Raw genomic sequence first — 25,045 nt, forward strand, 5'->3', positions numbered from 1 at the left:
TTTTAAGTTAAATAGTTAAATCCAGAATATAGTTTTTTTTTCCCCAAAAAAATAAAAAATCCAAGAACTTAAAATGCAAAATGTTGAGATTAATTGATCAAACATTAATGTATCGATTATTCATTAATTGATTAATTTATTATAATTGAAAATTAACACCACGAAGTGAGGATTATTATTATTATTATTATTAAGAAATACAGAGACCTAGGTCAAGCTGGTTTGCGCGCAGGTCCTTCTGCGTAAAGCGTGCGCAGAGTTTACGTGCGCGTCTCCGTGCGCGTTGAGGAGTAGGACACAGCGCGCGCGCGCACACACACACACACACACACTGTCACACGCGCGCGCGCGCACACACGCTCATCCGACAAGCGTTCCTTCCCTCTGCAATGCCGTGAGTGACTCCATCACGAATGGCTCTCCGTCCGCTTCTTCTTCCATCCGGAGCTGCCGCTTCTCCTGCGTGATTCGGCGCGCGCTCGGCGACTCGACGTGTTTTTGGCCCGCGCTCGCGTTTGGCTTGCGCATCCTCATCCTCTCCGCGCGCACCGTGCCCTATAAGACCCCCCTATCGCATCCTCATCCTCGGCGAGCCTCAGTTCTTTTCCACCTTATATATATTTATATATAGCAATGTGTCCGGGTGCGACGATGCTGGCGACAGCTGTCTTTCTCGGAAATGTAATGCTACAATATGTGTCGTCTCAAAACGGTAAGGATTAAAGGATGCTTTCTTTCCAGAGTGCACAGCTTCCTAGGAATAGGTTACCATCCTCTTTGGCTTGCACTAATTCTTTTCTTGATTGCAATATTATTGCATGTTTATAGATTTCTGTATGTTTCTTTACATCATAAATCATGCACATTAAAAAAATTATACTATAATATATTTTACAGTATTAAGACCTGACTAATTGGGAATTAGTGCAACATTAACCCCTTATAGACAGGATCAGAGAGAGTTCCCTATCCAGTACACTAAAATTACATTTTAAGCAGACTTACATTATTGCTTTGACCCCATACCTACTGTATGTCCTGCTATGTGCATGAGTACTGTAACAAATGCACATTGGGTCAAAGTAATTGCATTCCTAATTCAGTGAATGTATCTACACTGAACCACATTAATTTGTGTGCATATTATTATTATTTTCACCCAACAGTAATATAGTAGGCAGCACAGTGGCTTAGTGGTTAACACTGTCTTCTTACACGTTCAGGGTCCGGGTTTGATTCCTGCCTCAGGGTCTGTGTGCATGGAGTTTGTATGATCTCCCCTTGCTTGGTGGGTTTCTTCTGGTTTCCTAAAAATTTAAAAAACAAAGACTTGCAGATTAAGCTAACTGGCATTCTCAAATTGCCTGTAAATGTGTGTGTATTGATTGGCACCCTGTGCAGGGTGTACCCCATATCGCGCCCTAAGTCTCCTTCGATAGGCTCCAGACTCCCCCTGACCCTGTATACAGGATAAAGTGGTATGTAAAGTGATGAGTGAGTAACTCCTTATGTCCAGGATCAGAGAGAATTCCCTATCAATACACTTTAATTTACATTTTAAACAGACTTACATCTGTTACTTTCATTATACATTATACATTACTTTGACCTCATAGCTACAGCATGTGCTGCTCTGTGCATGAGTACTACAACAAATGCATATTAGATTAAAGTGATTGTATTCCTGATTCATGTATCCACGAATGTATTTACATTGAACCACGTTAATTTGTGTGCATATTCTTATTCTTATTATTTTCACCCAACAGTAATGTACAGTAGTAGGCGGCACAGTGGCTCAGTGGTTAGCATTGTTGCCTTGCACCTCCGGGGTCGAGAGTTTTGATTCCCGCCTCCGTGTCCATGTGGCTGGAGTTTGCATGTTCTCCCCATGTTTGTTGGGTTTCCACCAACAGTCCAAAAACATTGAGATTAGGCAAATTGGCCCAAATTGCCCATAGTGTGTGAATGAGTGTGTGAGTGTGTGTATATGTGTGATAGGCTCCAGGCTCCCCTGTATACAGGATAAAGCGAGTATAGACGATGAGTGAGTGAGTGAGTCAGTAACCCCTTATAAAAAAGAACCAGGGAAAATTCCCCATCTGTATATTAAATACACTAGAAAGTACATGTTAAGCAGTCTTACATCATTACTTTGACCCCATAGCTATGTGCTGCTACGTGCACGAGTTCCATAACAAATGCGCACTTATTCTGAATCATTCCAGATTCATGCATCAGTGAAATTGCTTAAGGATCCATTAAAGTATTTATACTGAACCACATTAATTTGTGTGCATATTATTGGGATTATTATTTCCACCCGACAGGAATGTAGTTGGCGGTACCATGGCTTGGTGGGTAGCACTGTCACCTTACACCTCAGGTCTGTGTGCATGTTATTCCTTGGTGAGTTTTCTGCGGGTAATCGGGTTTCCTCCTGTAGTCCAAAAACATGCAGATAAGGCTCAATGGTGTATTTAAATTTCCCGTAGTGTATAAATGAGTGTTTGTATTGATTGACACCCCGTTCAGGGTGTACCCCATCTCGTGCCCTAAGTCTCCTGGAATAGGCTTCAGGTTCCCTACGACTCTGTATACAGGATAAAGCGGTGTAGACGATGAATGAGTGAGTGAGTGAGTAACCCCTTATATCCAGAACTAGAGAGAATTTCATATCTTATATATCCAGTACACTATAAAAAACATTTTTCTGCAGACTTACATCATTACTTTGACCCCTTAGCTACTATATGTGATGCTTTGTGCATGAGTACTATAACTAATGCACACTGGGTCAAACTATTTGCATTCCTGATTCATGCATCAGTGGAATCGATTAGGAATCCATGAATGTATTTACACTGAACCACATCAATTTATGTGCATCTAATGTAGTACCATCACGAATATTCCTTTGCATGAACAAATCGTGACTGCACAAAGAAACGCACAAGGAAAGATCTCTTCTTTGATCTGTTAGTGTTAAAGAAGGACAGGATTTAGTGCAACACTGAATTTGAAAGGGGTTTTTCTCCTCAGTAAATGACTTTAAACTGTCTGATCTCCATGGAGCATTTGGTCTTTGTCAAGTCCTAGTCTTTGATTTGTCATTTGCGAAGTTGACCCATGGAAAACTGCACATTAGAATTCTGATAGGAGCTACACTAAGTAATACTGGACGTGCCTATGGGCTAACGTCTACTAAAGAAGATATAGAAACGTAGAGGCAGAATGTTAAGTACACCCAATGCAAAAAATGTAAAGAAAGGAGGAATAAAGTGTCACATTAATAAGGTGGATGTGTGTGAAAGCGTCCATTGATATTGCAGCAGTTAAGCGACCAGCTTGGTTTAATAAGTGATGCTTCATTTTGGAAAGCATTTCCATTTTATTATAATTATTTTAATTTCTTTTAAAATTCCACTTCCATTATCTATTTAATTAGATTTTTTTGTTTTATTTGTTTGTTTAATTTTATTAAACAAAGGTCGTTCAAGTCATACCAGGACTTATGATGGAATGATGGAATTTCCTCATGAATTAAGCCACTGAAGTCGTTCGAGTGGAACGCCTGATCCTTGAAATGTATCTGTCTGTAGGAGCCGTACATGAACAGCGCATGCACATTTCCACATTAGTGCTATTAAAGGAGTTCCTGGGAGGCCAGCGTTTCAGACGTGAAGCAGATATTTCGATCATGGCTCCGGTGTACTGTAAAAAGTTTTTAACTTGATGGTATCCAAGCACTAGTGAAACGCTGGGATAAGTGCATTAGTGTAAAAGGAGGTTATGTAGAGAAATAAAGCTAGTTTGGTATAAGGTCAGAAGTCCCAGTTTGACTTGAACACTCCTTGCGTATTTGTGTCCTCATGCATTAAATACTTTTCTTTATTTTCATTTTTAATCTATTCTATTTGCTCTCATTACATTACTACTGTAATTATGCTTTTCTTTTTTTTCATGAACAACTTGAACCACAATTCTTTAACCTACCACTTGCATTTCAGTGCTCCATAAACTGATTTTTATTAATTTTTTTATTTTCCCCCGTTTTATTCAGACTGCCCCCATATTTAAATTGCGACCGCCTTTCTCTCCATGATGACTTACTATGTCAGAACCTGGCACTTAGCGTCTGGAGTGTTGTAGTCGTAATGCTGACCCGATCAGGTCTGTTACACATGAGCCGGGATATGCAGCGTGGGTAGCGCGATCCTATTGCTCACTCTCGTGAGTCGTACACGACATACAGTTTTAATTTCCATCCACGTTTCGGGTCGTCACGCGCGCGTGGCAGCTGTGATGTTGGCTGTCTCTCATTCCTTCCCCACAAACGATTATCATCTGAGAGGCCTATTAATAAAGCGGCTTTGCTGCAGAAATAAGCCGGTTGTGGAGAATGGTTTAATCATTGGAATGGTTTAATCGGTGTGTGGGGGAAGTCGTGCGAAGAGCCGTTCCACGCGGTGTATACGGACGACTCTCAGAGGGCCAGATCGAGCAACAGATATCTGCAGGACTGTAAATAGCTTTGGTCCATCTCGCCGCATGTTTCTATTCTTGGAGCAGAGACACGGGAGCGCAGGACTGTGGCTCCACAAATTTCGTCTGTGAAAGCATGTCTATTAAATGTTAATAGACTGTGTTGCATGGCTTTCGGTGTGATCCCCAGTGAACAATGAATCTCCGCAAGCCAGGGCTGTGTGTCAGAAATGAAGGATAAGTCCCTTTAAAACTCGGGATACTTAGTGTCACCTTGAGCTACGTCCATCAGTTTCTCTATTTCTATTTCCCCAATTTATAAGGCTTACTGGTACATGGATAAAAATAACCAGATTTGACGTTTTTACCGAAGGCAACAACCTTGAAAGAAAAAAAAACATATATATATATATATATATATATATATATATATATATATATATATATATTTCTACATGTATTGTGCGTTACAGTTAAGATCACACCCGTGACTATTTGTTTTTGGAGCTTAGGTGATTCCAGATGTCTGCGCCTGACCCCTGATGGAGTGCCCCAATCTGAGCTACCCTTACCCATGATATGGACATTGAAGGCAGCATAATGCAAAAAAAACAAGTCTTAGCTTATCTGTATATACACACACACACCTGAGTCACTTAGTCAGTGTGGCAGCAGCACTGTGCAGATACAGGTCAGGAGGCCAGATATTACAAAACCAGACAACTGTAGATCGAAAAGCAACCTGCTCTTTTTGGTAAACCTGTGCCTACTGTAGACTCTTGTTGTTGGCTGACTGAATAAAACCCAGTGTGGTCTTTTACTGCTGTAGCCCATCCACTACAGGGTTTTATGTCTTGAGATGCGTTTCTGAGTGCACATTTAAGCTTGCTATAATTTACTATTTGTTAACATATTTAACACAGGTCTTAGAGCTCTACCAAAGTGTCTGTCAATGAGTCAAATATCTCTCGTCATACCTTCTTCAATACACTTTTTCTTCATACCTTTGTTTTTCACCTCTCCTCCAAAGCCACTGTTTCAGTGTTTATGTAAATGAGCTACATCCCACCAGAGAACAGCAGTGGGGAGGAATCTGCTTATATGAGGTCACAACAGGAGAAAAATCCAATTAGGTTGCCTAGTGGGATAGTGGCTAGCACCATGGCCTCGCACCTCTAGGGTCGAGGGTTCGGTTCCTGTCTCGGGTCTGCACGTGTTAAGTTGCATGCTCTGCCTGTGATTGGTGGGTTTCCTCCGGGTACTTCGGTTTCCTCCCACAAAGACATGCAGTTTAGGTTAATTGACATTCCTGAATTGCCTGTCATGTGTGCCCAAAGATGGATTAGTGTCCCGTCCAGGGTGTACCCCGCTTCGTGCCCTAAGTCTTGTGTGATTTTGCAATTTGGCCCCCGATTACAAATTTGCATAATACAGTAGATCGTTGACTGTAACTTTTCTGTGAACTCACACCTCTTATCTTTCTTACCAACAAAGAGTTTCCATCCACAGAACGTGTGTGAAGATGTTGTTTGTTTTTCGCACCATGCTGCGTGAAGTCTAGAGAGAGTCGTGTAAAAACTTCCATCAGAATAGCCGTTTCTAAACTACTAAAATCTGGCGCCGGTGGCTATCAGTCAAAATGTCCGCGATCACCGCGAGTGTTTTGGGTAACCGAAGCACTTGACCTACATCTGCGTGCTTTCAAGCACTTCGCTGAATCTGCCACATGATTGGCGGGTTGGATAATTACATAAATAAGAAATAAAGTGACCGGGAGAGTCTGTTTATATTTGCATTTTTCATAAAGTCAGACTAGCACAAGCACAGTCGCTGCTGGTAAAATCGTTGACATTTATCGTAATAGTCGCGGGGCACGTTGCTTATTTTGTCAAAGGTCAATCGTAATTCTTTCGAAGGACGTCACGTAAAAGACAAACAATCTAATTTTGTCTTGTAGATCTCTTAAAAAGGTTAAGTGTATAGAGTGTGTGTTTGGAATTGGTTAAGCCCATACTTCGTCAAGGCCATGAGGATTTCAATCTCTTGAAAGTAAAGCCCTACAGAAGCGTTCTAGCAATACTAAGGCAAGTACAAGCAGAAATATCAGAGCAGTGTTAATCAATCTTGGATGTCGTGAGCCCACTTATGTGGAAAAGAGACTGAGTTCTTGTGAATCAGTTCATTTTATGCTTTAAACAAGAGCAAACATCACATTTCACTGGGAATGAAAACTCGTATCCATCAACAGGGCTCTGCTTATAGCGTAATACCTGGCACTCTTGAGATGGAAAGGTCTGTCCAGGCTGATTATGACCTGGGAGTTGGAGAGGCATGTTGTCCTCAAAAGAGTCTGGATCAAGCACTGTCAGCTGGCACGCACCCTCCTACACGAACTGAGTGGGATTGGATTGTGTGTACAACCTTTTGCATGATGCAAAAATGATTAATTTACATTTTATCTAGCCAAAAATTTTGGGGGAAAAAAATTGTAAGCTCTTGTTAGACGGAGAGCTGTTCGATTTAACTGATTATGCAATTTTGAAGCTTGTTTTGGTGAATTCAGTTCTATTGAACCTGTGCTGGTTTGGCACCTCTCCAGGGTGTCCCCCGCCTTGTGCCCGAAGACTCCTGGGACAGGCTCCAGGCTTCCCGTGACCCTGAACAAGAAAAACAGTGCAGAGAATGAGAATGAGATGGTAATTGATTGAATCAAAGGGTGAGATTTCGATTTGCGAATGTTAAATGCCCTAAAAATGACAAATTAAAAAAACATATACACCACAGCTTTCACAGAAAATACAAATCACCTCCATCTTGTGCGAATACTTATGTTCATGCATTTTCTATACCAATAATCCTGCACAGGGTCACAGATGCCAATCTATCACAGGGCACACTTACACACACAACATCTTTAAACAGGAAACCCAACAAGCATTTGCAAACTCCATGCATGCAGACCCAAGGTGGGACTCGAACCCGTGACCCTGGAGGTGTGAGGCCACAGTGCTAACCACTATGCCACTGTGCCACCCAATACTCATGGTTTGCGTTTTTATTTTTTGAGTTTATGGGGTGACTGCTGGACTGGAGCATAGAACAGAAGATCGGCAGGAAAAAGGAGGTCATCACTTTGTACGAGACGTTTCATTTAACAATCAACGACACAAATTACACAGAATATTAATGCTTATTAGATAGCTTTTACATATTCAAAACTCCTATAAGAGAAGTAGCTCCTTAAGACAAATCAGAAACTAAACATCAGCACTACTGAATCACTCAAATAGAAAAGCACAATGCTTAAACATTTCATCAGATTAGCAGTGGCATGTAAAGACCTACGTTCAGAAGTGGGTGGAAGTGCATTTGAAAACCAGGCACAAACAAAAACCTGAGCTTATCCTCAAACCACGGATCGTGAGGCTGTCCCACCCTGGGACTAGTAAACGTCTTAGTCAAATAGTCGACTAGTCAACAAGTCCACTATTACATAACACTGATTGGAATGTATGACCCTAAACAGTGTTATTAGACACAGCGCAGTGCTTGTTCCATCGTGTAGATGTGCAGTTAGAGACTATAGCATATCTTTTTTTCCATTGACACTGTGTTATTCATCCTCTAGTGTCCATTTCTGACCACAGCCCCACTGTCGTCAGGATATTTTCAGTCTGGCAGGCCGTCCCTGCAGTGACATTGAGGCGTTTAAAAAATCCCATCATCGCTGATGTGCTGAGAATGTTCGACACCCAAATAATAATATCTGCTTCATCGTGGTCACACTGGGTTCCCCTTTTATTGACTGGTGAAGGAAATACGAGGGGTGATAAATTAGACTTAACACAGGCTACAGTCAGTAACTGTACACCTGCAGAGTGGAATATAATGGTATAGAGTTGCTTATTAGGTCACTTTTACTATATAAACTGAGGACTTGATCTGTTAATGATTAGTGAGACGTGTCTGTTCATTAGCCTGTTTATGGCATTAGATCTAATGGCATACAAATGATAATTTATTCATGCATCTATCCATTATCTATACCAGTGGTTCTCAACTCCGTGTTCCTAGAGGACCACTGCCCTGCACTTTTTAGTGCTTTCTCAGCTTCCCGCATACCTGAATTAAACTAATCAACTAATTAACAGACTTTTCCTCCTAGAAGTGGGCGTGGTAGAGCAGGGAAAACACTAAAATATTCAGGGCAGTGGTCCTCCAGGAATGAGGTTGAGAACCACTGATCTATACTGCTTATCCTATTTTGAGTTGCATGATGCCTGGACACGTTCCCAGTGAACTCAGGGCACAATGTGGGGTATATCCTGGATGCAGTGCCAAATCAGCACAGAGCAAAAGATACACTCACACACTCAATCATACACTCCGAGCACTTTGGGAAAGCCTGTCGATCTTCACAAAGCACAGTGAGGACATGCACACTTCAGGTGTGATTTGAACGCCCAACCCTGGTGGTTTGATGCGACAGTGCTACGAAATCGCTAAGCCACCATGCCGGCGGATAAGCTTAGATTCGTTTCGTTAGCCTTATGACGTATGAAAGCCTGATACGATGTCCATTATGCACAGGTGCAATCACATGGTCAGGGCAGGGATAGACAGATCAAGCGTCCCCCCTAGATATGAGACATGATAGGACGATGTTATATTGCGCAGTCTTTCATGAGTCTTCTGTCCACCCCTGCAGAGGCATTATTCCTATTATTATCATTCTATATTCTGATGTTTGGCATGTGTACCTCATATACAGATATCAAACTATGAGACTGAAATCTCAGACCTGCAACACTATTCCCTGCAGTCAGAAAAAACTTATCTTGATCTACCTCCATAAGAGCACAAAAAAATCTTAGGAGTCCAGTGGGAGTAGTGGAGGCTGTGTTGCAAGAAAATGATTTCGGTTTCAGTAATCCAGCTCCCCGAGACAGGCAGCACGAGGCTTTATGCAGCAGCGATCTCCTGTTCTCAGGACACCAGCTATTTCCTTCTGCGGTACAGGAGCGGAAACCGTGACATCCTGTACATTAGTAGTCAGTTACCGGTGCTGGAACACTGTACTCTTGATGGTCATTTGTTTCCCTCTCGGGACAAAAATGTCCCCAGTACATCATTGGAATGTTTGAACAACTTGTGAGTTGTCGTGCATGAGCTTAAGCCAGTAACGGGCTGTTCTGCGTCTGGGTGTACACTAACTGACCATGTGTTACTACTGAAAATTAAAATCAGTATTGTGTGTAATTTTGTTCTCCTTTTTAAAGCATCAGCTGCTATTTTTACTATAGCACTGCAAGGTTATTCCCTTTGCTATATATATTTTTTTCATTCTTTTACACAAAACCTCATCGGTTTAGTGACAATTGTAAGCCCAGGCCAGCTGGGGCCAATCCCGGTAAATCTTCATTATTTTTATTTTTTCATTCAATGAACATGGTGTAGTCTTTTCATCAGGCTGAGAGAACAGCTCGACACACAGATGTCTCCATAGTAGGAATAGAATCGTGACTCTTATTAATAATCTCCAGGCGAGGAATTGAGCTGAGTGAGCGTTTCATCATGCAGCTGTCTATGCAGACTGACATGCTAGTCTGTAGTTAAGACATCCACTATATGGGCCAAAAAAATGTTTTAATTGTGGACACTTGACAATCATTCGTATGTGAGTCTACACCAAACTGCCGTTCAGCCTGTCTGCTGGAGTGTTAAGATTGCCTTTCACAGGATCCAAGAGGTCCAAACCTGTTCCAGCGTGACGGTACTGCTGTAAATGAAGCGAGCTCCTTGAAGACATGGTTTGCCAAAGTTACCCTGACCTTAACACCCCTTAACACTTTTGAAATGAATTGCACCCCAGGCCTGCTCACTCAACATCAGCGACTGATCTCAGTAATGCCTTTGGAGCTGAATGATCACTGAGCGACACTCCAAAATGTATTGTCAAAGCCCTCACAATAAAAGTGGAGGTTATTGTAACAGGGAAGGAAATAAATCTGGAATGGGACGTTCAGAAAGCACGAGTGTGATACTCAGGTGTCTACATATTTTTGAAAATAAAAATTAGCTAAACTTAATGAGGAACCACCTGAGACCTGATATATAAGGTTTATATGACGAAGCTAGTTTTCAGATAATATCTATAAAAAGTAATCTTGATTTGCTAACTTCAATAATAAATGAATAAATTCTCGGCGGCACAGTGGTTAGCCCAATGGCCTTGCACTTCCAGGATAAGTGTTGAGGGTGTGTGGAGTTTGCATGTTCTCCACGTGCTTGGTTAGTTTCCTCCAGGTCCTTCAGTTTTTCCCACATTCCAAAGATATTAAGGTTAACTGGTGGTCTTAAATTGCCTGTATTGTGTAAATAAGGGTGTATATGTCTGTGTGCCGTGCAACGGATTTGCATCCCATCCAGGGTGTGCCTCCTGCCCTAAGTCTCCAGGGATAGGCACCAGGCTGCTCACAACCCTATATACAGGATAAAGCGAAGTAAGAATGATGAGTGAGTGAGTAAATGTTTTGTGGCACGGTGGCATACTGGTTAGCACTGTGTCCTTGCACCTCCTGGGTCCGGGTTTGATTCCCATTTGCATGTTCTCACCGTGCTTGATGCGTTTCCTCATGGTACTTCGGTTTCCGTGAGAAACATGTGTTTCCAAACTGTTGCTTGTGTGTCCTGCAATGAATTGGCGCCCTGTCCAGGATGTAACCTACCTTGCACCCCGCCTTCCCTGGGATAGGCTCCAGGCTCCAGACCCTAAACAGAATAATATACTGTAGATAGGTATAGGGAATGAGAGTAAGTGAGGCCAAATTCTTACTTTGTAGATGGAATATAAATCTACAAATTTCAATGCTGTTGAATTCTCGATTCTGATTGGGTGGTAGGTGTTGGTTCATTCTCCTGAACATGCAGTTGAGACAGCTCAGATGGAAAATCAGCTCAAAATAATGCTCATTTATTATAAATGATGAATTATGAGTTTCCAAAGTGTGATTCTATAGAAAAACATTACTGTAGCAGGATGCCTGTGTAATATGCACAGATACACTTTGATACACACTGAAGCTCGTTCTTGCTGAGATTGCAGGAATTGCTGTTCTACACAAGATGCAATTGTTCACTCAGGCATTTTAAAATACACCGGTGGGGAAAATAAAGGCAACATGTCAAGCTTGATGCCAACAAGTTGCCCTTACCACCAGCAAGTCTAGTCCTTCTTGTTACTCAATCAATGCTTTAAATATTTGTAAAATACACCTTAGCCATGTTGGGATCAATGGCAAAATGTTATCAGATCATCTGTTGGGCTGTAAAGACTCTATGAGATTTCTACTGTTTTGACCACTTATTTTTGAGACGTGGCAAGAAAAAGAATTTCCGCTGATGGACTGACGGATCTTTTGGAAGTCTTAGACAAGCAGAAAATGGGTTTTGAGCTGGTGAACATGATTGTGTGACAAACAGGAAGGAAGCTATTGAAGCAAGACTATTTCGGACACTTGACCTTGCTGTGAGCTCGACCCTGTTTGTATCAATTCCAAAATCTAATCAGACTCAACTACTGGATATGAGGATCAAGTCAATTAGGCTTTTATTGTTATTTCAACCATATACAGTTCAGTACACAGTAAAACAAAATGCCATTGCTCTAGGACCAAGGTTCTCCATACATGTAACCTAAATTAACAGAAACTAACTAGCTAAATAGGACACCTAATGAGGTGACTATCTACGACAAAACAAATTGACACCATAAATTATGAAAAACTATTCTAAAATACTGCAGAAAAGACATTACTATACAAAAGATAAAAACAGGACAACATAAAATGTAAGTGTAAATGTGCAAACAGGAGAAGCAAGACGTCAACATGAAACAATGCAATTAACTGTAGTATATGGAGATAGTGAGTTGAGATAGTGAAGGTTAATGGCATGATTAAAAAAAATAAATAAAATTGCGGTCTGAGATGGCACAATTCCTAAACCAGACAGTGATGCAGCTGCTTAGGATGCTCTCGAACCTGAGCCTATCTTAATCTTCTCATTGGGGGGCCCCAGTGCTAAGTGTCGTGGTGCTGGAAATGCTGTCCCCAATCTGCTCTGACTGAGGCCTACCAGTCAGAAAGTCCAGGATCCAGCTACAGAGGGAGATGTTCAGGCCCATAGGCTCAGCTGTCTGATCAGGTGTTGGGGGATGATGGTATTGTATGCTGAACTGAAATCTATAAACAGCATTTGAGCATAGGTTTCCTTCTTACCTAGGTATGTGAAGGGGAGATGGAGTCCGGTAGAGATGTCGTAGGATGATATGCAGACTGCAGCGGGTCCAGTGAGGGGGGAAGCAGGGTCTTGAGCAGTAGACATTAAGACAGGACATAGAAGACTTCTTTGACACGGGGACAATGGTTGTCTTGAAGCATGTGGGAACGACGTCGCTGCTCAGAAAGATGTTGGTCATTGAGAGGAGGGGTGGTCTTCCTCGCTGTCATGCCGTTCTGTGCAGAGTGTAGAAGCTGTTCAGCGCATCTGGAGGGGAGCCGTCACTGTGACAGACATGTGATGTCCTGTCGTTGGTGGTGGATTGTATGCTCTGCAACATGTGCCAGACATGTGTTCTCGGATGCAGTGACGTCATCTGTGCACTTATTGATGTAGCTGGTCACTGATGACATATACTCCTCCAAGTCAGTGAAGTTGCCGTTAGTTGCAGCCTCCCTGAACATGTTCCAGTCGGTGTTCTCAAAACAGTCCTGAAAAGCAGAGATGGTTTTCACCTGCTTCAGAACCGGTTTTGAACGCCCGACGAGTGGACTGTACGCTGAAATTACCATAAGAGAGATGTGGTCTGAGCAGCTGAGGGCTCTGCCCGATATACGCCGGGGATGTATGTGTAAACAAGAACCAGTGTGTTTTTCCCTCTCGTTGCAAAGTCCACATGCTGATGAAATTTAGGGAGCATTGTCTTGAGGTTTGCATTGGTGAAATCTCCAGCGACAATAAACAGTCCATCGGGGTGTGTGTTCTGCAGTTTACTGATCTTTACATACAGTTCACAGAGCGCTTCCTTAGCATTAGCGCTAGGTGGAATGTATACTCTATGTATACTATGATAATGAAAATGGTGGTAAATTCCCACGTTAGATTAACAAATCCAAAATGGAAAAAAACTTACTACTCAACAAAAATGGCTTATTTTTCTTCTTTAAAAAAAATATAGTTATTATAGAGCCATTAATATTGAGATGTATCTGCTACTTATGCTCTATAAAGCCTTCATAACAGCTCTAATCTGAGGTGCTGGTTGTTAATTGGTGATTTCTGAGGCTGGTAACTCTAAATGAACTTCTCCTCTGCAGCAGAGGTAAGTTTTGGTCTTGCTTTTATGGGAAGGTCATTGAGAGCCAGTTTCATCATGGTGCTTGATGGGTTTAGCAAATGCTCTTGACAATACTGTTCTTGCAAGAACTGTTCCAGAACAGCTGACCTTTTGTGTTTCGAAATAACAACTCACTGTTGTTGTTGTTGTTAATTATTTATCTGTTATCATATGTGTTATTTCATAGTTTTCTAATCTCCAGTATTATTTTGGACTGTAGAAAATAAGTCATCTTTTCAAGTGGACCTGAGCGCGCCTTGAATCAAATATAAAAGCCAACCATAACTGAACATGGAAGTGGGCCACAATTTAGAATGCGACATCCTGTCTGTTTCTGTTTGCTCGTGGCATGCACCATCACATCCTCGGACCTATACAGCTATTTTTCCAGAAATGCCGGTAATGTTTGGCATAGCATGGAAGTCGACTTCCTCGTACTCTTTTTCTTTTTGTGCTTATTGCCATCTCGGAATCCAACCTATCACCTGCTGTATCAGATAGAGTAAATGCAAGTAAAGTGTACAGCAGTGGATTGGTCAAGGGGGAGCAATCGTACCTGGGCACAGTATGAATCAATTGTGCTTAAGGTAAAAGCAGCCTTCAGGTTAGAACTCACAGCAGCAAAGGTAGCAATGCATGTTGAATGGTTAAGGTTTAGTTGCACTGCATTGTGCATATTTGTATTTTATCACTTACCTTCATTAGCCCGTTTTCGTTTATTTTGCTTGTTCGATGCTGTTAATAAGCGCTGTGCACTTCACCATCACAGTCTCTTTTCACAGTATCTTTGATCACTCCGATTTTGTTTCAAAAGTTAAAGGAACGCACAGCAGTTTTCTACACCCACTAGCAAACAGGCTAACGTAAATCAGATTGCATGCACACACACAGACACACACACACAAATATTTCAGACAGTAGATAGGCTAAAGAGGATTTTCTGAAGTTTATTGGGTTTAAGAAAATTCACAGGTAGGTGGTAAGAGACAGCGTTGCATTTTAATTGGTACAGATGGTGCCTGGATAATGATATGGTAACCTCCCGATAAGCCCATCATATCCTGAGAATATCATAAGTCAAACATGCATTTAATGCTGTTCACCTATGCTATGTCCTAGCTTAATCCACCTTCAACATGATCAGAACACTAATATCACCCTACACTTGAGTAAAAGTGTAGGGTGATATTAGTTTTTTACTTGTATTATAAACATGCAATGAAGAAATAAAGAAATGCATAACAAACTGGTTAGAGAAAACAGAATAGGCAGTTTCAAACATTAACCTTTAACAAATGTTGGCTAGCACATGCTTCAGCAAAATGTCTTTCCTCTGTCTTTAATATGCCCAGAGTAAACGGGTGCAGTTGCCATTAGTCATTGAGAGGATTTAATAATAAACTTGGTTGTATGATTCATTTTCCTTAAAAAAAAAACTAAATTTCTAGATTAATCACATGCATTAACACATTAATATTGACAGGTCTAAAATAAAATATACAAAAAAAGACACTAGCAACAAAGTACACTGTAGAGCATGGGTTGCTTATGTTTGTGATTGCATGGTTGCCTTGGGTTGAAATCTCTAAACCAGAAAAAGATCCAAATTCAAATATGGCTCAAGTTGAACCATCATAAGGCAGACACCATGTATATATTACATTGATGTACAATAAGTATGAAGCTTTTCTAATAGGATAACTGGTTTTATGGTCAAAAAATCATCAAACTAAGAAACAAGCAAACGAAGGAATTAATGAATGAATGCATTAATAAAAAAAACCTGATATATATATATATATATACAGTATATATATATATAGTTTTCAAAAACAGAACATATAATTGTAATTATAAATGTATTAGATAATTTTCCTGATTTCCGATTTCATACTCAAATAAAAAATAGTAATAAAAAAAAATTATAACAATCAAATTAAAAAAAATAAAAAAACGTTACGTAAAGAATTAAGTAAAAGCTTTCAGGGCATGTTTAAAGAAAGAAATAACAACAATCAAAAATGTCAAGCGAGTGCTTGTGAATGCTTTTTTCTTCTTCTTTTAATTCAAGCACAACATCGAAAAAAGGAAAAATAATAAAAAAATTTATTTTGGTTTTGGGAATGAACATTTAGAAAAACAAAAGTGGTCTTCTAATTTTTTTAATACATTTTTATTATAAAAAAAACATTTGAATTTGTGCATAATTTTTTTTTTCAAAGTGAACTAAAAAAAACATTGAATTTGACATTGAAAATAATAAAATATGACACACAGATTTACATTCAACATGTCATTCAATTAATAGACCATATTGTACATTTAATAATGTACCGTCTACTAATCTAATGGCAAACATAATTGGTGCAATGAGGTGCCTCGCACTGAGCGGTGAATACCTCTAGGTGACCCAGTGACGTTTTATTACAGCTCATTCTGTACAAGGAAAAAAAAACTGACCTTGTTTTCCCAGACAGTACTGAATGCCTGAAAAGCACTGAAATCAAACACAAAACATACTACTGGCATTTATCTATGGAAGTGGAAACTGTTGGTAAGCCAAAGTGTGTAACTCTGAGACAAATAAACTTTGTAAAAATTGGAAAATTGTCATGGTATAAGCGGAGTAACACTTTTGTTTTTTTTTCTTCCAAAATCTAGATTAAAAAAAAAAGAGTTTCCTAGAATCAACCCCTTCAAGTCCTAGCTCATTATTCAGTTATTTATCATATCGCATGAATTATTCAGCAACTGCAGTCAACCTGATAGGAAATACAGTATATATATATAGTTATGAGTATGAGAAATGAAAGTCATTGATAGAGGTTATGATAGTGAAGAAATCAGACACTTTGCAACATATTATACTTCGAATCGCAAAGAAAACCCCTTTTGCGAGTTTCATGCCTCATGCTCAGTCGTGTCAATATAATAATAGCTATCAGGCAAAAGACAAAAACTCTGCGGTATTATGTCCTTGTGATACCAAAATACCACTACTCAGCTACTGAGAAGCTCCACAGTGTGCAACAGACACGTCATATCTCCCAAAATAGAAAGCTTCATTCTGGTTTAATTTGCTCACTCTCCGGTGGAGATAAGACTTTGTTATGCGGGCTTGTTAAACATTTTATACACGTATACCTACATTGGAAATACGTTACATACAGTAGGAAAAGCTACTGTATGTTGGATTTCTTTGTTAGCTGAACATTCATATTTTATTTCTTTCCTATGTATGGACTTGTTACAGAGGTCCAAGGCTTTGGTTTATACATTCTGTATCTAAATGTTTCTTCAGTTTTTTTCTTTGGGGAAAAACTCACATTGAACACCAGTAAGAACCAATAAAGGGCAGCTTTTTCATTGAGCCACCTTTTCATTAGTAATCCCTAGATACCATTTATCCCCATTTGTATACTTTTTATTAAAGATGTTATCTTGTACAGGTTTCATGTTTGGAATTATTCATTCATTTCCTTGCCTGTAATGATACTGATTTTTTTTTTTTTTTAAGTCATGGTCAATGCCCGAGGGATTATTAAGCCATTTTCAAAGCTCCACTTCAAGTGATCAGATTTTACCCTAATCTGATGTATTTTGCCATCTTGACTAATTTACCCATCGTTTGTACCGTGATAAATGTAAATTGGTAAAATTATACGTTTATCCCACACAATGTGATTTTACCGATAACGTCTGGAGCCAACATTCGATCCTATTCTGGATTATATTAAATAGTCAAGTCTTTCTGCTTTATTTTTGTGTCAGTGCTGGGAAAGCTTATTATTTCAGTTGAAAGCACTTCAATGTTCTAGCAAGCAAGACGAACTGCCCACATACCAAGGGTCCATTAACCTGTTTTTCACTAATACATTCACCCTCTTGACCTTTTACCATTGTCTTTTACTATTATCAAATTGTTTTTTTTTTCCAATCATTTTTTTTATAAATATAATTTTTTGGCTTGCTGCTTATTGATTTGCTTTTGATCATTTTTCTTCTGTATTTTTTGACTGACCCATTTTTTTATTTTACCCCTGCATACCTTGGCCTTTTCCATCCCTGCTTCCCTCCCTCCCCCCTCCCAATTTTACTCTTCTCTTTTTGCCTTCCTTCCTTTCCAACCACCCCCCCTACCCCCTCCCTCCCCTGTCTCCATGGCTTCGAAATCCTCTTCCTCTCCAGCTGGGTTTGTGAAGTCGCCCATGTCTGAGACAAAGCTCACGGGAGACACCTTTGAGCTGTACTGTGACGTGGTCGGTAACCCCACGCCGGAGATCCAGTGGTGGTACGCTGAGATAAACCGCGCCGACTCCTTCAAGCAGCTGTGGGACGGCGCCCGGAAGCGGCGCGTCTCCATCAACACGGCCTACGGCACCAACGGCGTGAGCGTGCTGGGTGTCACGCGCCTCACGCTCGAGGACTCTGGGACCTACGAGTGCCGGGCCAGTAACGACCCGCGCCGCAACGACCTGCGCCAAAACCCTGCTATCACCTGGATCCGAGCTCAGGCCACCATTTCCGTGTTGCAGAGTGAGTGGTAAACTTGTGCTGTAGTGGATAGATTCAGAGACTGTAGCTGTAGTTGGTAGCTGTAGTTGAACTTCACCCTTTTCCATTTTTTCATCAAAATGATAGAGACCAAAAAACATTGAAAAAAGCAGCAATGATTTGTTATTTTTATTACTTTCTTACATTTACTACAGTAAATTAGACCTGTAAGTGACCATAGCTGGTCCGTATGCTGCTGTCAGTTCTGCCTTTGTTACTCTTACAATAATCTGTGATGATAAATGCCCCACTGTATTCAAAACATTAAGCAGCATTTTCTCTGGGGTTACAAACTGCAAAGCTTATGTTCTGTAGTATCTCTGATTCCAGTTGATTCAATTGTTCTTATTGCCTTCTTTTAAGCAGCATTAAAAGACCTGACCTGATAATCACCCCGTCTTACCCCTACTGAACCCCTTGAGCCTCTTGTTGTGGATGACCACAAACCCAGACAAACACCATAGTCTCTGTCTGCCTCTTTCTTCCTCATGCCGCCCTCCCTCACCTTACAAGCAGACCATCCTGCCTGTTCCCGTGTCGCTTGCCTCGTCTAGTGTCTTTTGACATACTTGTTTTTTGTCATTTAACCAATTGCTTCATATTTAGTTTACTTGGGTCTCAACCCCAAGATTTTTATTTTTATTTTTTTCTGCTGAATCTTGGTTTCATTTTCTTTAATATTCTTTCTTAGTTGCGTAGATTCTTTGATTTACTTCAAAGCCTGACATTATGTGCCCCCGTCTGTAATATGTAGGTCTTCTGGTGCTTTGAAGTCTTAACATGATTTTTTTTTTTGTTCATTATTACTGTGAGGAAAAAAGGTGGGTAGGCAAAGAAGACACAAGGAAGAGCAGGTAGTAGCTGGATATATAAATATATATTCTTTTTAAATACTACATGCAGCGAACATGCTGCTGCACTACTTCAACGTTCGAATACGCTGCTCCGCCTTGCGCCTCCTTTGCAGTAAGTGTTTGCCTACAGATCAGTAATGACATTATATCCTAACAACGAGCGATGAATTCCTGACCTGGTAAATTGGCCGGATCGGCTCAGACGACTGCCCGCCTAAATTCTGGTCAAATTCGGCTTTTCTCTGCGCTGCACCACGGGGAGCTCACAAAATTAGGAGTCCTCATTTTTGCATGCTCTCCTGTCTCGACAGCTACTGCTGTGAAATCTTAAGAGACGTTCCTAATAATGTGGTCAGAACAGTGCACAAGTCCCATCACGCTCTCTGTACGCTAACAAGAACTTCTAGTTCAAGCACCATTTTTTAATAGTTTATATTTAGCGTATACTGTATCAGGGTGCACGTTGTACCCAAGACAACAGGAAATATTCTGTCATTACTGAAAGTCAGTGTTTTCATATTATATACATGTAATAAACATTATGACATGTATATAGCAGGCTATACATGCTGACGTCACATGGAAAAGAATGTATAGTTTGTTCATGGGACGGCGTCTAAATCCGTGCTGGTCTTGTCTTAGCTTTGTAGTTTCCGTGTGAAACCCCAGCCAACATACCGTAGTCTTCTTGTCCGAACTAACCAGTTAACCAATTTGTCTAACCCCTGCTCCCGATCGAAATCAAACATTCATTATATGATGTTTTCAAAGAGCACTGTTTGTACGTTTATTGAGGCCACTGTTGAATAAATGTTTAAAAAGTTCCTTTGAGATCCGCAGCAGATCCGCGCAGGAAGCAAAACCATCTCGAGGAAGTAACAGGATCGAAATTATCGATTTCCCATCGTCTCTTCCTCTGAGCAGGTGTCCTAGAAACGACCTTCTGAAGAAGCCGCCAGATCACATCGGCCTGAGCGCCTTTCGCTATTGCTGTCGAATGAAGTAATCTGACTGTTTTGGTTTTCTATGCATACGTAGGCTGATGGCTTGTGCTCAGTTACACAGTCTGAGATAGGAGTAGGTGTTTTGATGCTGCCCAGGAGGGATGGAGGAAGAGCACACACGAGTTAGTGAGAGAGAGAGAGAGAGAGAGAGAGAGAGATGCATAGAGACATAGAATGATGCCAAACTCTAGAAGAAGGTGTTAGGATTGCTAATTGGAGTCACTTTAAATCCCCTCCCATATCCTCCAGAGCAAAACTGATCAAGGAGGTTTATAATGTCCAAGCGAGTAGAAGAAATTACATCTCTTCCTTACTTCCTCCATCCTCATTTGTCTTTCATTTGGGAATTCCGGTTGCTATGAAAGGGCCGCCCTGGAATAACGAGGGAGGAGCTCAGCCCTCACTGGCGTCAGCCTATTGAAACGCCAACTGATGACTGAAGAGTGTATTTAAAAATACACAATAAGGCTTTAAAAATAACCATTAAGGCTTAATGCAAGCAAAAATGGGTTCACTTTTAAAACCCAAAAAGAAATCAGTCTTTATTGCATTTTGACGAAATATGAAACATTGAAGTCAGTGTTAATAAATGCTCTGAAATGTTTCCTTTAAAAGCTACACCTTATTTTGTTGTAAGCTGACAAAGATTTTTCATTTGACCCGTCCTATGTTGGATAGACACATTTTATCTGTCGCACCTTTCAGCTCGCACGAAGATCAGAGCCAGCAGCTACAAAAGAAGAAGTCCCAGTTGGGCCCGGGGTTCGTTTCTGACATTTTTTTTTGTGTGTGTGTGTGTAGTAACTCAGAGATCTGATTTTGTTTCAGAGCCAAAGATCAATGCTTCTGATCAGGAAATTTTGCCAGCTAAAAAGCCACAGGAAGACAATCCTCCTGTTACCTTACAGTGTAACCTAACCAACGCTCACACCGCTCACAGGGAAAGCTTCTGGATGAAGAACGGAGAAGAAATCCAGAATACAAGGAAAGGAGTGAAAAACACAGAGCTTACGTGAGTTACTTTTGCCTGTACGCGTTGCTCCTAAATCAGCCATATTTCATCTGCGAATGTTTCCATAATGTCATGACAAGAAACTGAACGTGATATTATCGCGTAGTATCGGTAAATATCGTTGACGGAAAGGCTGAAAAACGAATGCTTAAACTGTCGGCCCAAACCTGCTTATCCAATAACGCTTCGCCAGCAGTTCGGGAACCTTTCATTTCACTCGGCTACACAAACACTAATACGTGAACCATGGTGCTCCTCTGGCTCAGCTTTGCAGCATGCTTTGTGATTGAAACTCAGTGTCCACTTTATGAAGAATGGTAAGACTGCAAGGCGATACCTTGACACAACAGAATATAACTGGCCCATCAGGCAGCAAACCAATAACGGCAGGAATTGAGACAGGATTCGAACAGAAAGCAAAACGAATCACACAAGCACACGACGGGGGAAACCACAGCAGGCTTTGTTGCAACCTCGCATGCATTAATGAACATTATGTAATTATGGAAATTCTGAAGAGCTGAGGGCGTTTGATTAAGAAATGGTAAAAAAAAAAAAAAAAAAAGAATTCAGAGATTTCCATGTCACTTATTCTCTCCGGTCTGTTTAGTGAAGCGATGACATGGCTTGTTTTAGAAACGGAAACATGTGAGCAGATGTCCCACAAATGTCTCATCTGTTCAAAGTCAGTGGTGCTAGTCAGTTGTGGTAACGTGGAGCACCACTGCGCGGGGGGAGGGGGTTGGGGATTTGGGGGGGTTGGGGATAAAACATGATGGTTGCAAATTACTATGGGTGATTCCATCTCAAATCAACCAGTGGGTTCCACCACATGATCACAGATTTTGCTGATTTTTTTCACCAATTGTTGGTATTGGCATGAAAATAAAAACCCCCAATTTTTTTGTCCCAACTCCCGCTCTTGTGGTTATGGAGATATTTCTGAAAAACCATTTTTTGGGGGTACCCCTTTTCGACCCCCCAGAACCCAAGGTCTGCATGTATATATGTCACTCAAAAAAATAGGGGTTACTTCACATCACCTTATCTTGAAAATAAATAAAAACCAGGGGTGTGTTATGCCCTGTTTTATAGAAATCATCAAAAATTTATTGTCCAGGTTTTGCAACATTTTATGATTTGACACACAGAAATGTACTGTAATATCTGTAGAATACTTAATGCATACTCATAAAATCTGCTCCTTTCAAAGTAAAAGTAACCTTAAATTCTTCTGTAATGCATATCTAGTCAAAGACTGTTTCTCTTGGAGTTCTTTTAAATAAACAGCTTGGGCCTTGGCTGTATAGTGATGAGCTGTGCAGGAGTCACATTTTTCACAAAGTCTCATAATAAAATCAGACACAAAGACATGTCAGAAATTTTGCCATGACTTTCATGATTCCACTGCTTGAACTGAACAGTGTCATCTGGGTCCAAATCAGCATTTTCAAATATACCATCAAGATTAGGGCTGGGCCATATTATACCTTTCACGGTAATACCAGTACAATGTTAGGCAATAATAAGAAAATGAAATATCGCGATTGAATAGGGGTAAAACGCGCATGCGCAGTGCCTTTGTTTTCATACATTTTTATGGGGGAAAAAGCATGGCGGCGGCGGAGAATGAGAAGGGCGAAAGCGGATCGTTGATGAACCAGAATTGGTTTGTAAAAATGGTGCAACTTCAGTAGTGTGGAACTGGTTTGGTTTTCGCCCGTCAGATACCCAACAAAGCACAATTTTTTGTAGAACATAACAAGCAAGCGGGTCGTCGTGGCATTTACAGAATGTCTGGGTTGAAAAAGAGGGATCTCATTAATTTCAACGCATCTGTAGCTTGAAGAAACAGCGTTTATTTATTTATTTTTTTATAAAAAATTTAATTAAAATAATTGAGGACATTTTTGTACCTAATTGAGGTGTACCTTTTGGGGGTCTCAGATCTGATTATTTTGGTACCAGTTTGGGGTCACCAGGTGACATGACCAAAAAGCTATTGAAGAAATAGTGATTTATTTAATAAAAATATATAATATTTGCAAATTAATTCACAATACTCAATTAATATTATCTATTAACCAGATGAACCAGAAATGGTTTGTAAAAATGGTGCAACTTCAGTAGTGTGGAACTGGTTTGGTTTTCGCCCGTCAGATACCCAACAAAGCACAATTTTTTGTAGAACATAACATGCAAGCGGGTCGTCGTGGCGAAGGGAGGAAACACCACAAACCTTTTTTATAATTTAAAGCAGAAGCACTTGTTTGAGTACAACAAAGCTGTTAAAGTACGTGAAAAACTTCCATGAGCCGTAGCATAATTTATCCATGTTTTTTGTTTGCTTGTTTTGTTTTTACTCAAGAGTTTTGAGTTTTATTATTTGACCTATTTATTTACCACACTGCAGTTTTATGTTGCAGTGCAACTCTTTTTAAGTTTTGTGTATATTATACATGGTTATGCTCAGGATATGTCAGCCCATTTCTACTGGAAATGTCTTTTGGTTAAATTGTCAGCAAGGAATTTGCATTTGCACTGTTAAAATTTTATAAAGCTTTAATGCACATACAAACAGCTGCTAGTTAATAGAAAATAAGTTGATGGGTTTTTTTTTGCACTAATAAAGTTTTGGAATTGTAAAGTATTTTGTCTCGTGTCAATCATATCGTCAATTATATCGTTATCGCAAATGTTCAAATATATATATCGTGATAAATATTTTTGGCCATATTGCCCTTCCCTAATTAAGATAATCAGATAGTTTTGATTTAGGGGGCACTGCTCACGCCTGTGCAACATATAGTCACGAGAATCCAAAGAACAGACAAGCTTTGCCATTAAGTCTTTGTAATCAGATTGTGATTAAGACAACAAACTACATTGGAAAGATTCAGTAAAAGAATTAACATAAATGAAACACACTCAATTAGTACGAAGAAAAAGATGATGCAATCATCCTCAAGTTCCTTGAGTGCGAGGTCACTCATGGAGTTGGTTGGAGATGATTCAACTTTCTGATCAGTATGAACCTGAATGGTTCAGTTACAGGATACTGTTTGACAGTGATACATGTATCCTACATGTACCACCATAAAATGACACATTTACTGGTAGATAAGGCCTATTGTGTAGATCCATGTACATTCTCTGTATATAAAATGTGTATCAAATCGTAAAACATTTGCAAAACCTGGACAATTCATTTTTGATGATTTCTATAAAACAGGGCATAACACACCTCTGGTTTTTATTTATTTTCAAGATAAGGTGATGTGAAGTAACTCCTATTTTTTTGAGTAACATATATACATGCAGACCTTGGGTTCTGGTGGGGTCAAAAAGGGGTACCCCCAAAAAATGTTTTTTCAGAAATATCTCCATAACCACAGGAGATAGCCAAATTCTGATTACGGAATCTGAATCTACATAAAAAGTTACATAAATAGTTTCACCTTCATATGACATACAGCAAGTGAGTTATCTAGGAAAAGAGGATTTCAAAAAGGGGCGTGGCATGTCTTAAAGCACTTTGAGGCCAAAAATCAAGATGGCTGCCATTTTTTAACGAGTGGGACTTGGGACAAAAAAATTGGGGTTTTTTATTTTCATGGCAATATCAACAATTGGTGAAAAAATCAGCAAAATCTGAGAGGTGATGGTGGAAAATTTCTCTTCCACTGGTTCATTTGAGATGGAATCACCCCTATGTTTTATTCATAGCTATAATCTAAAC

At 40.1% G+C, this 25,045-nt stretch overlaps 1 protein-coding gene across 2 annotated transcripts in view; it reads left to right on the plus strand.

Annotated features, from left to right (window-relative positions):
* Positions 1–307: 307 nt before the first annotated feature.
* nptnb (neuroplastin b) overlaps positions 308–25,045 on the plus strand; it is a 48,474-nt gene continuing 23,736 nt past the window's right edge. Inside the window, exons 1-3 of one of the 2 annotated variants that reach the window (XM_053500501.1) lie at positions 308–712; positions 18,071–18,418; positions 21,123–21,306. In XM_053500501.1, the coding sequence (XP_053356476.1) occupies positions 634–712; positions 18,071–18,418; positions 21,123–21,306 (611 nt within the window). In that variant the 5' untranslated portion in view covers positions 308–633. The remainder of the gene's footprint in view (positions 713–18,070; positions 18,419–21,122; positions 21,307–25,045) is intronic. The other variant, XM_053500502.1, reaches the window with a different exon arrangement.

The sequence above is a fragment of the Clarias gariepinus genome, chromosome 7 (assembly GCF_024256425.1).
Source record: "Clarias gariepinus isolate MV-2021 ecotype Netherlands chromosome 7, CGAR_prim_01v2, whole genome shotgun sequence".
Classification (NCBI taxonomy): domain Eukaryota; kingdom Metazoa; phylum Chordata; class Actinopteri; order Siluriformes; family Clariidae; genus Clarias; species Clarias gariepinus.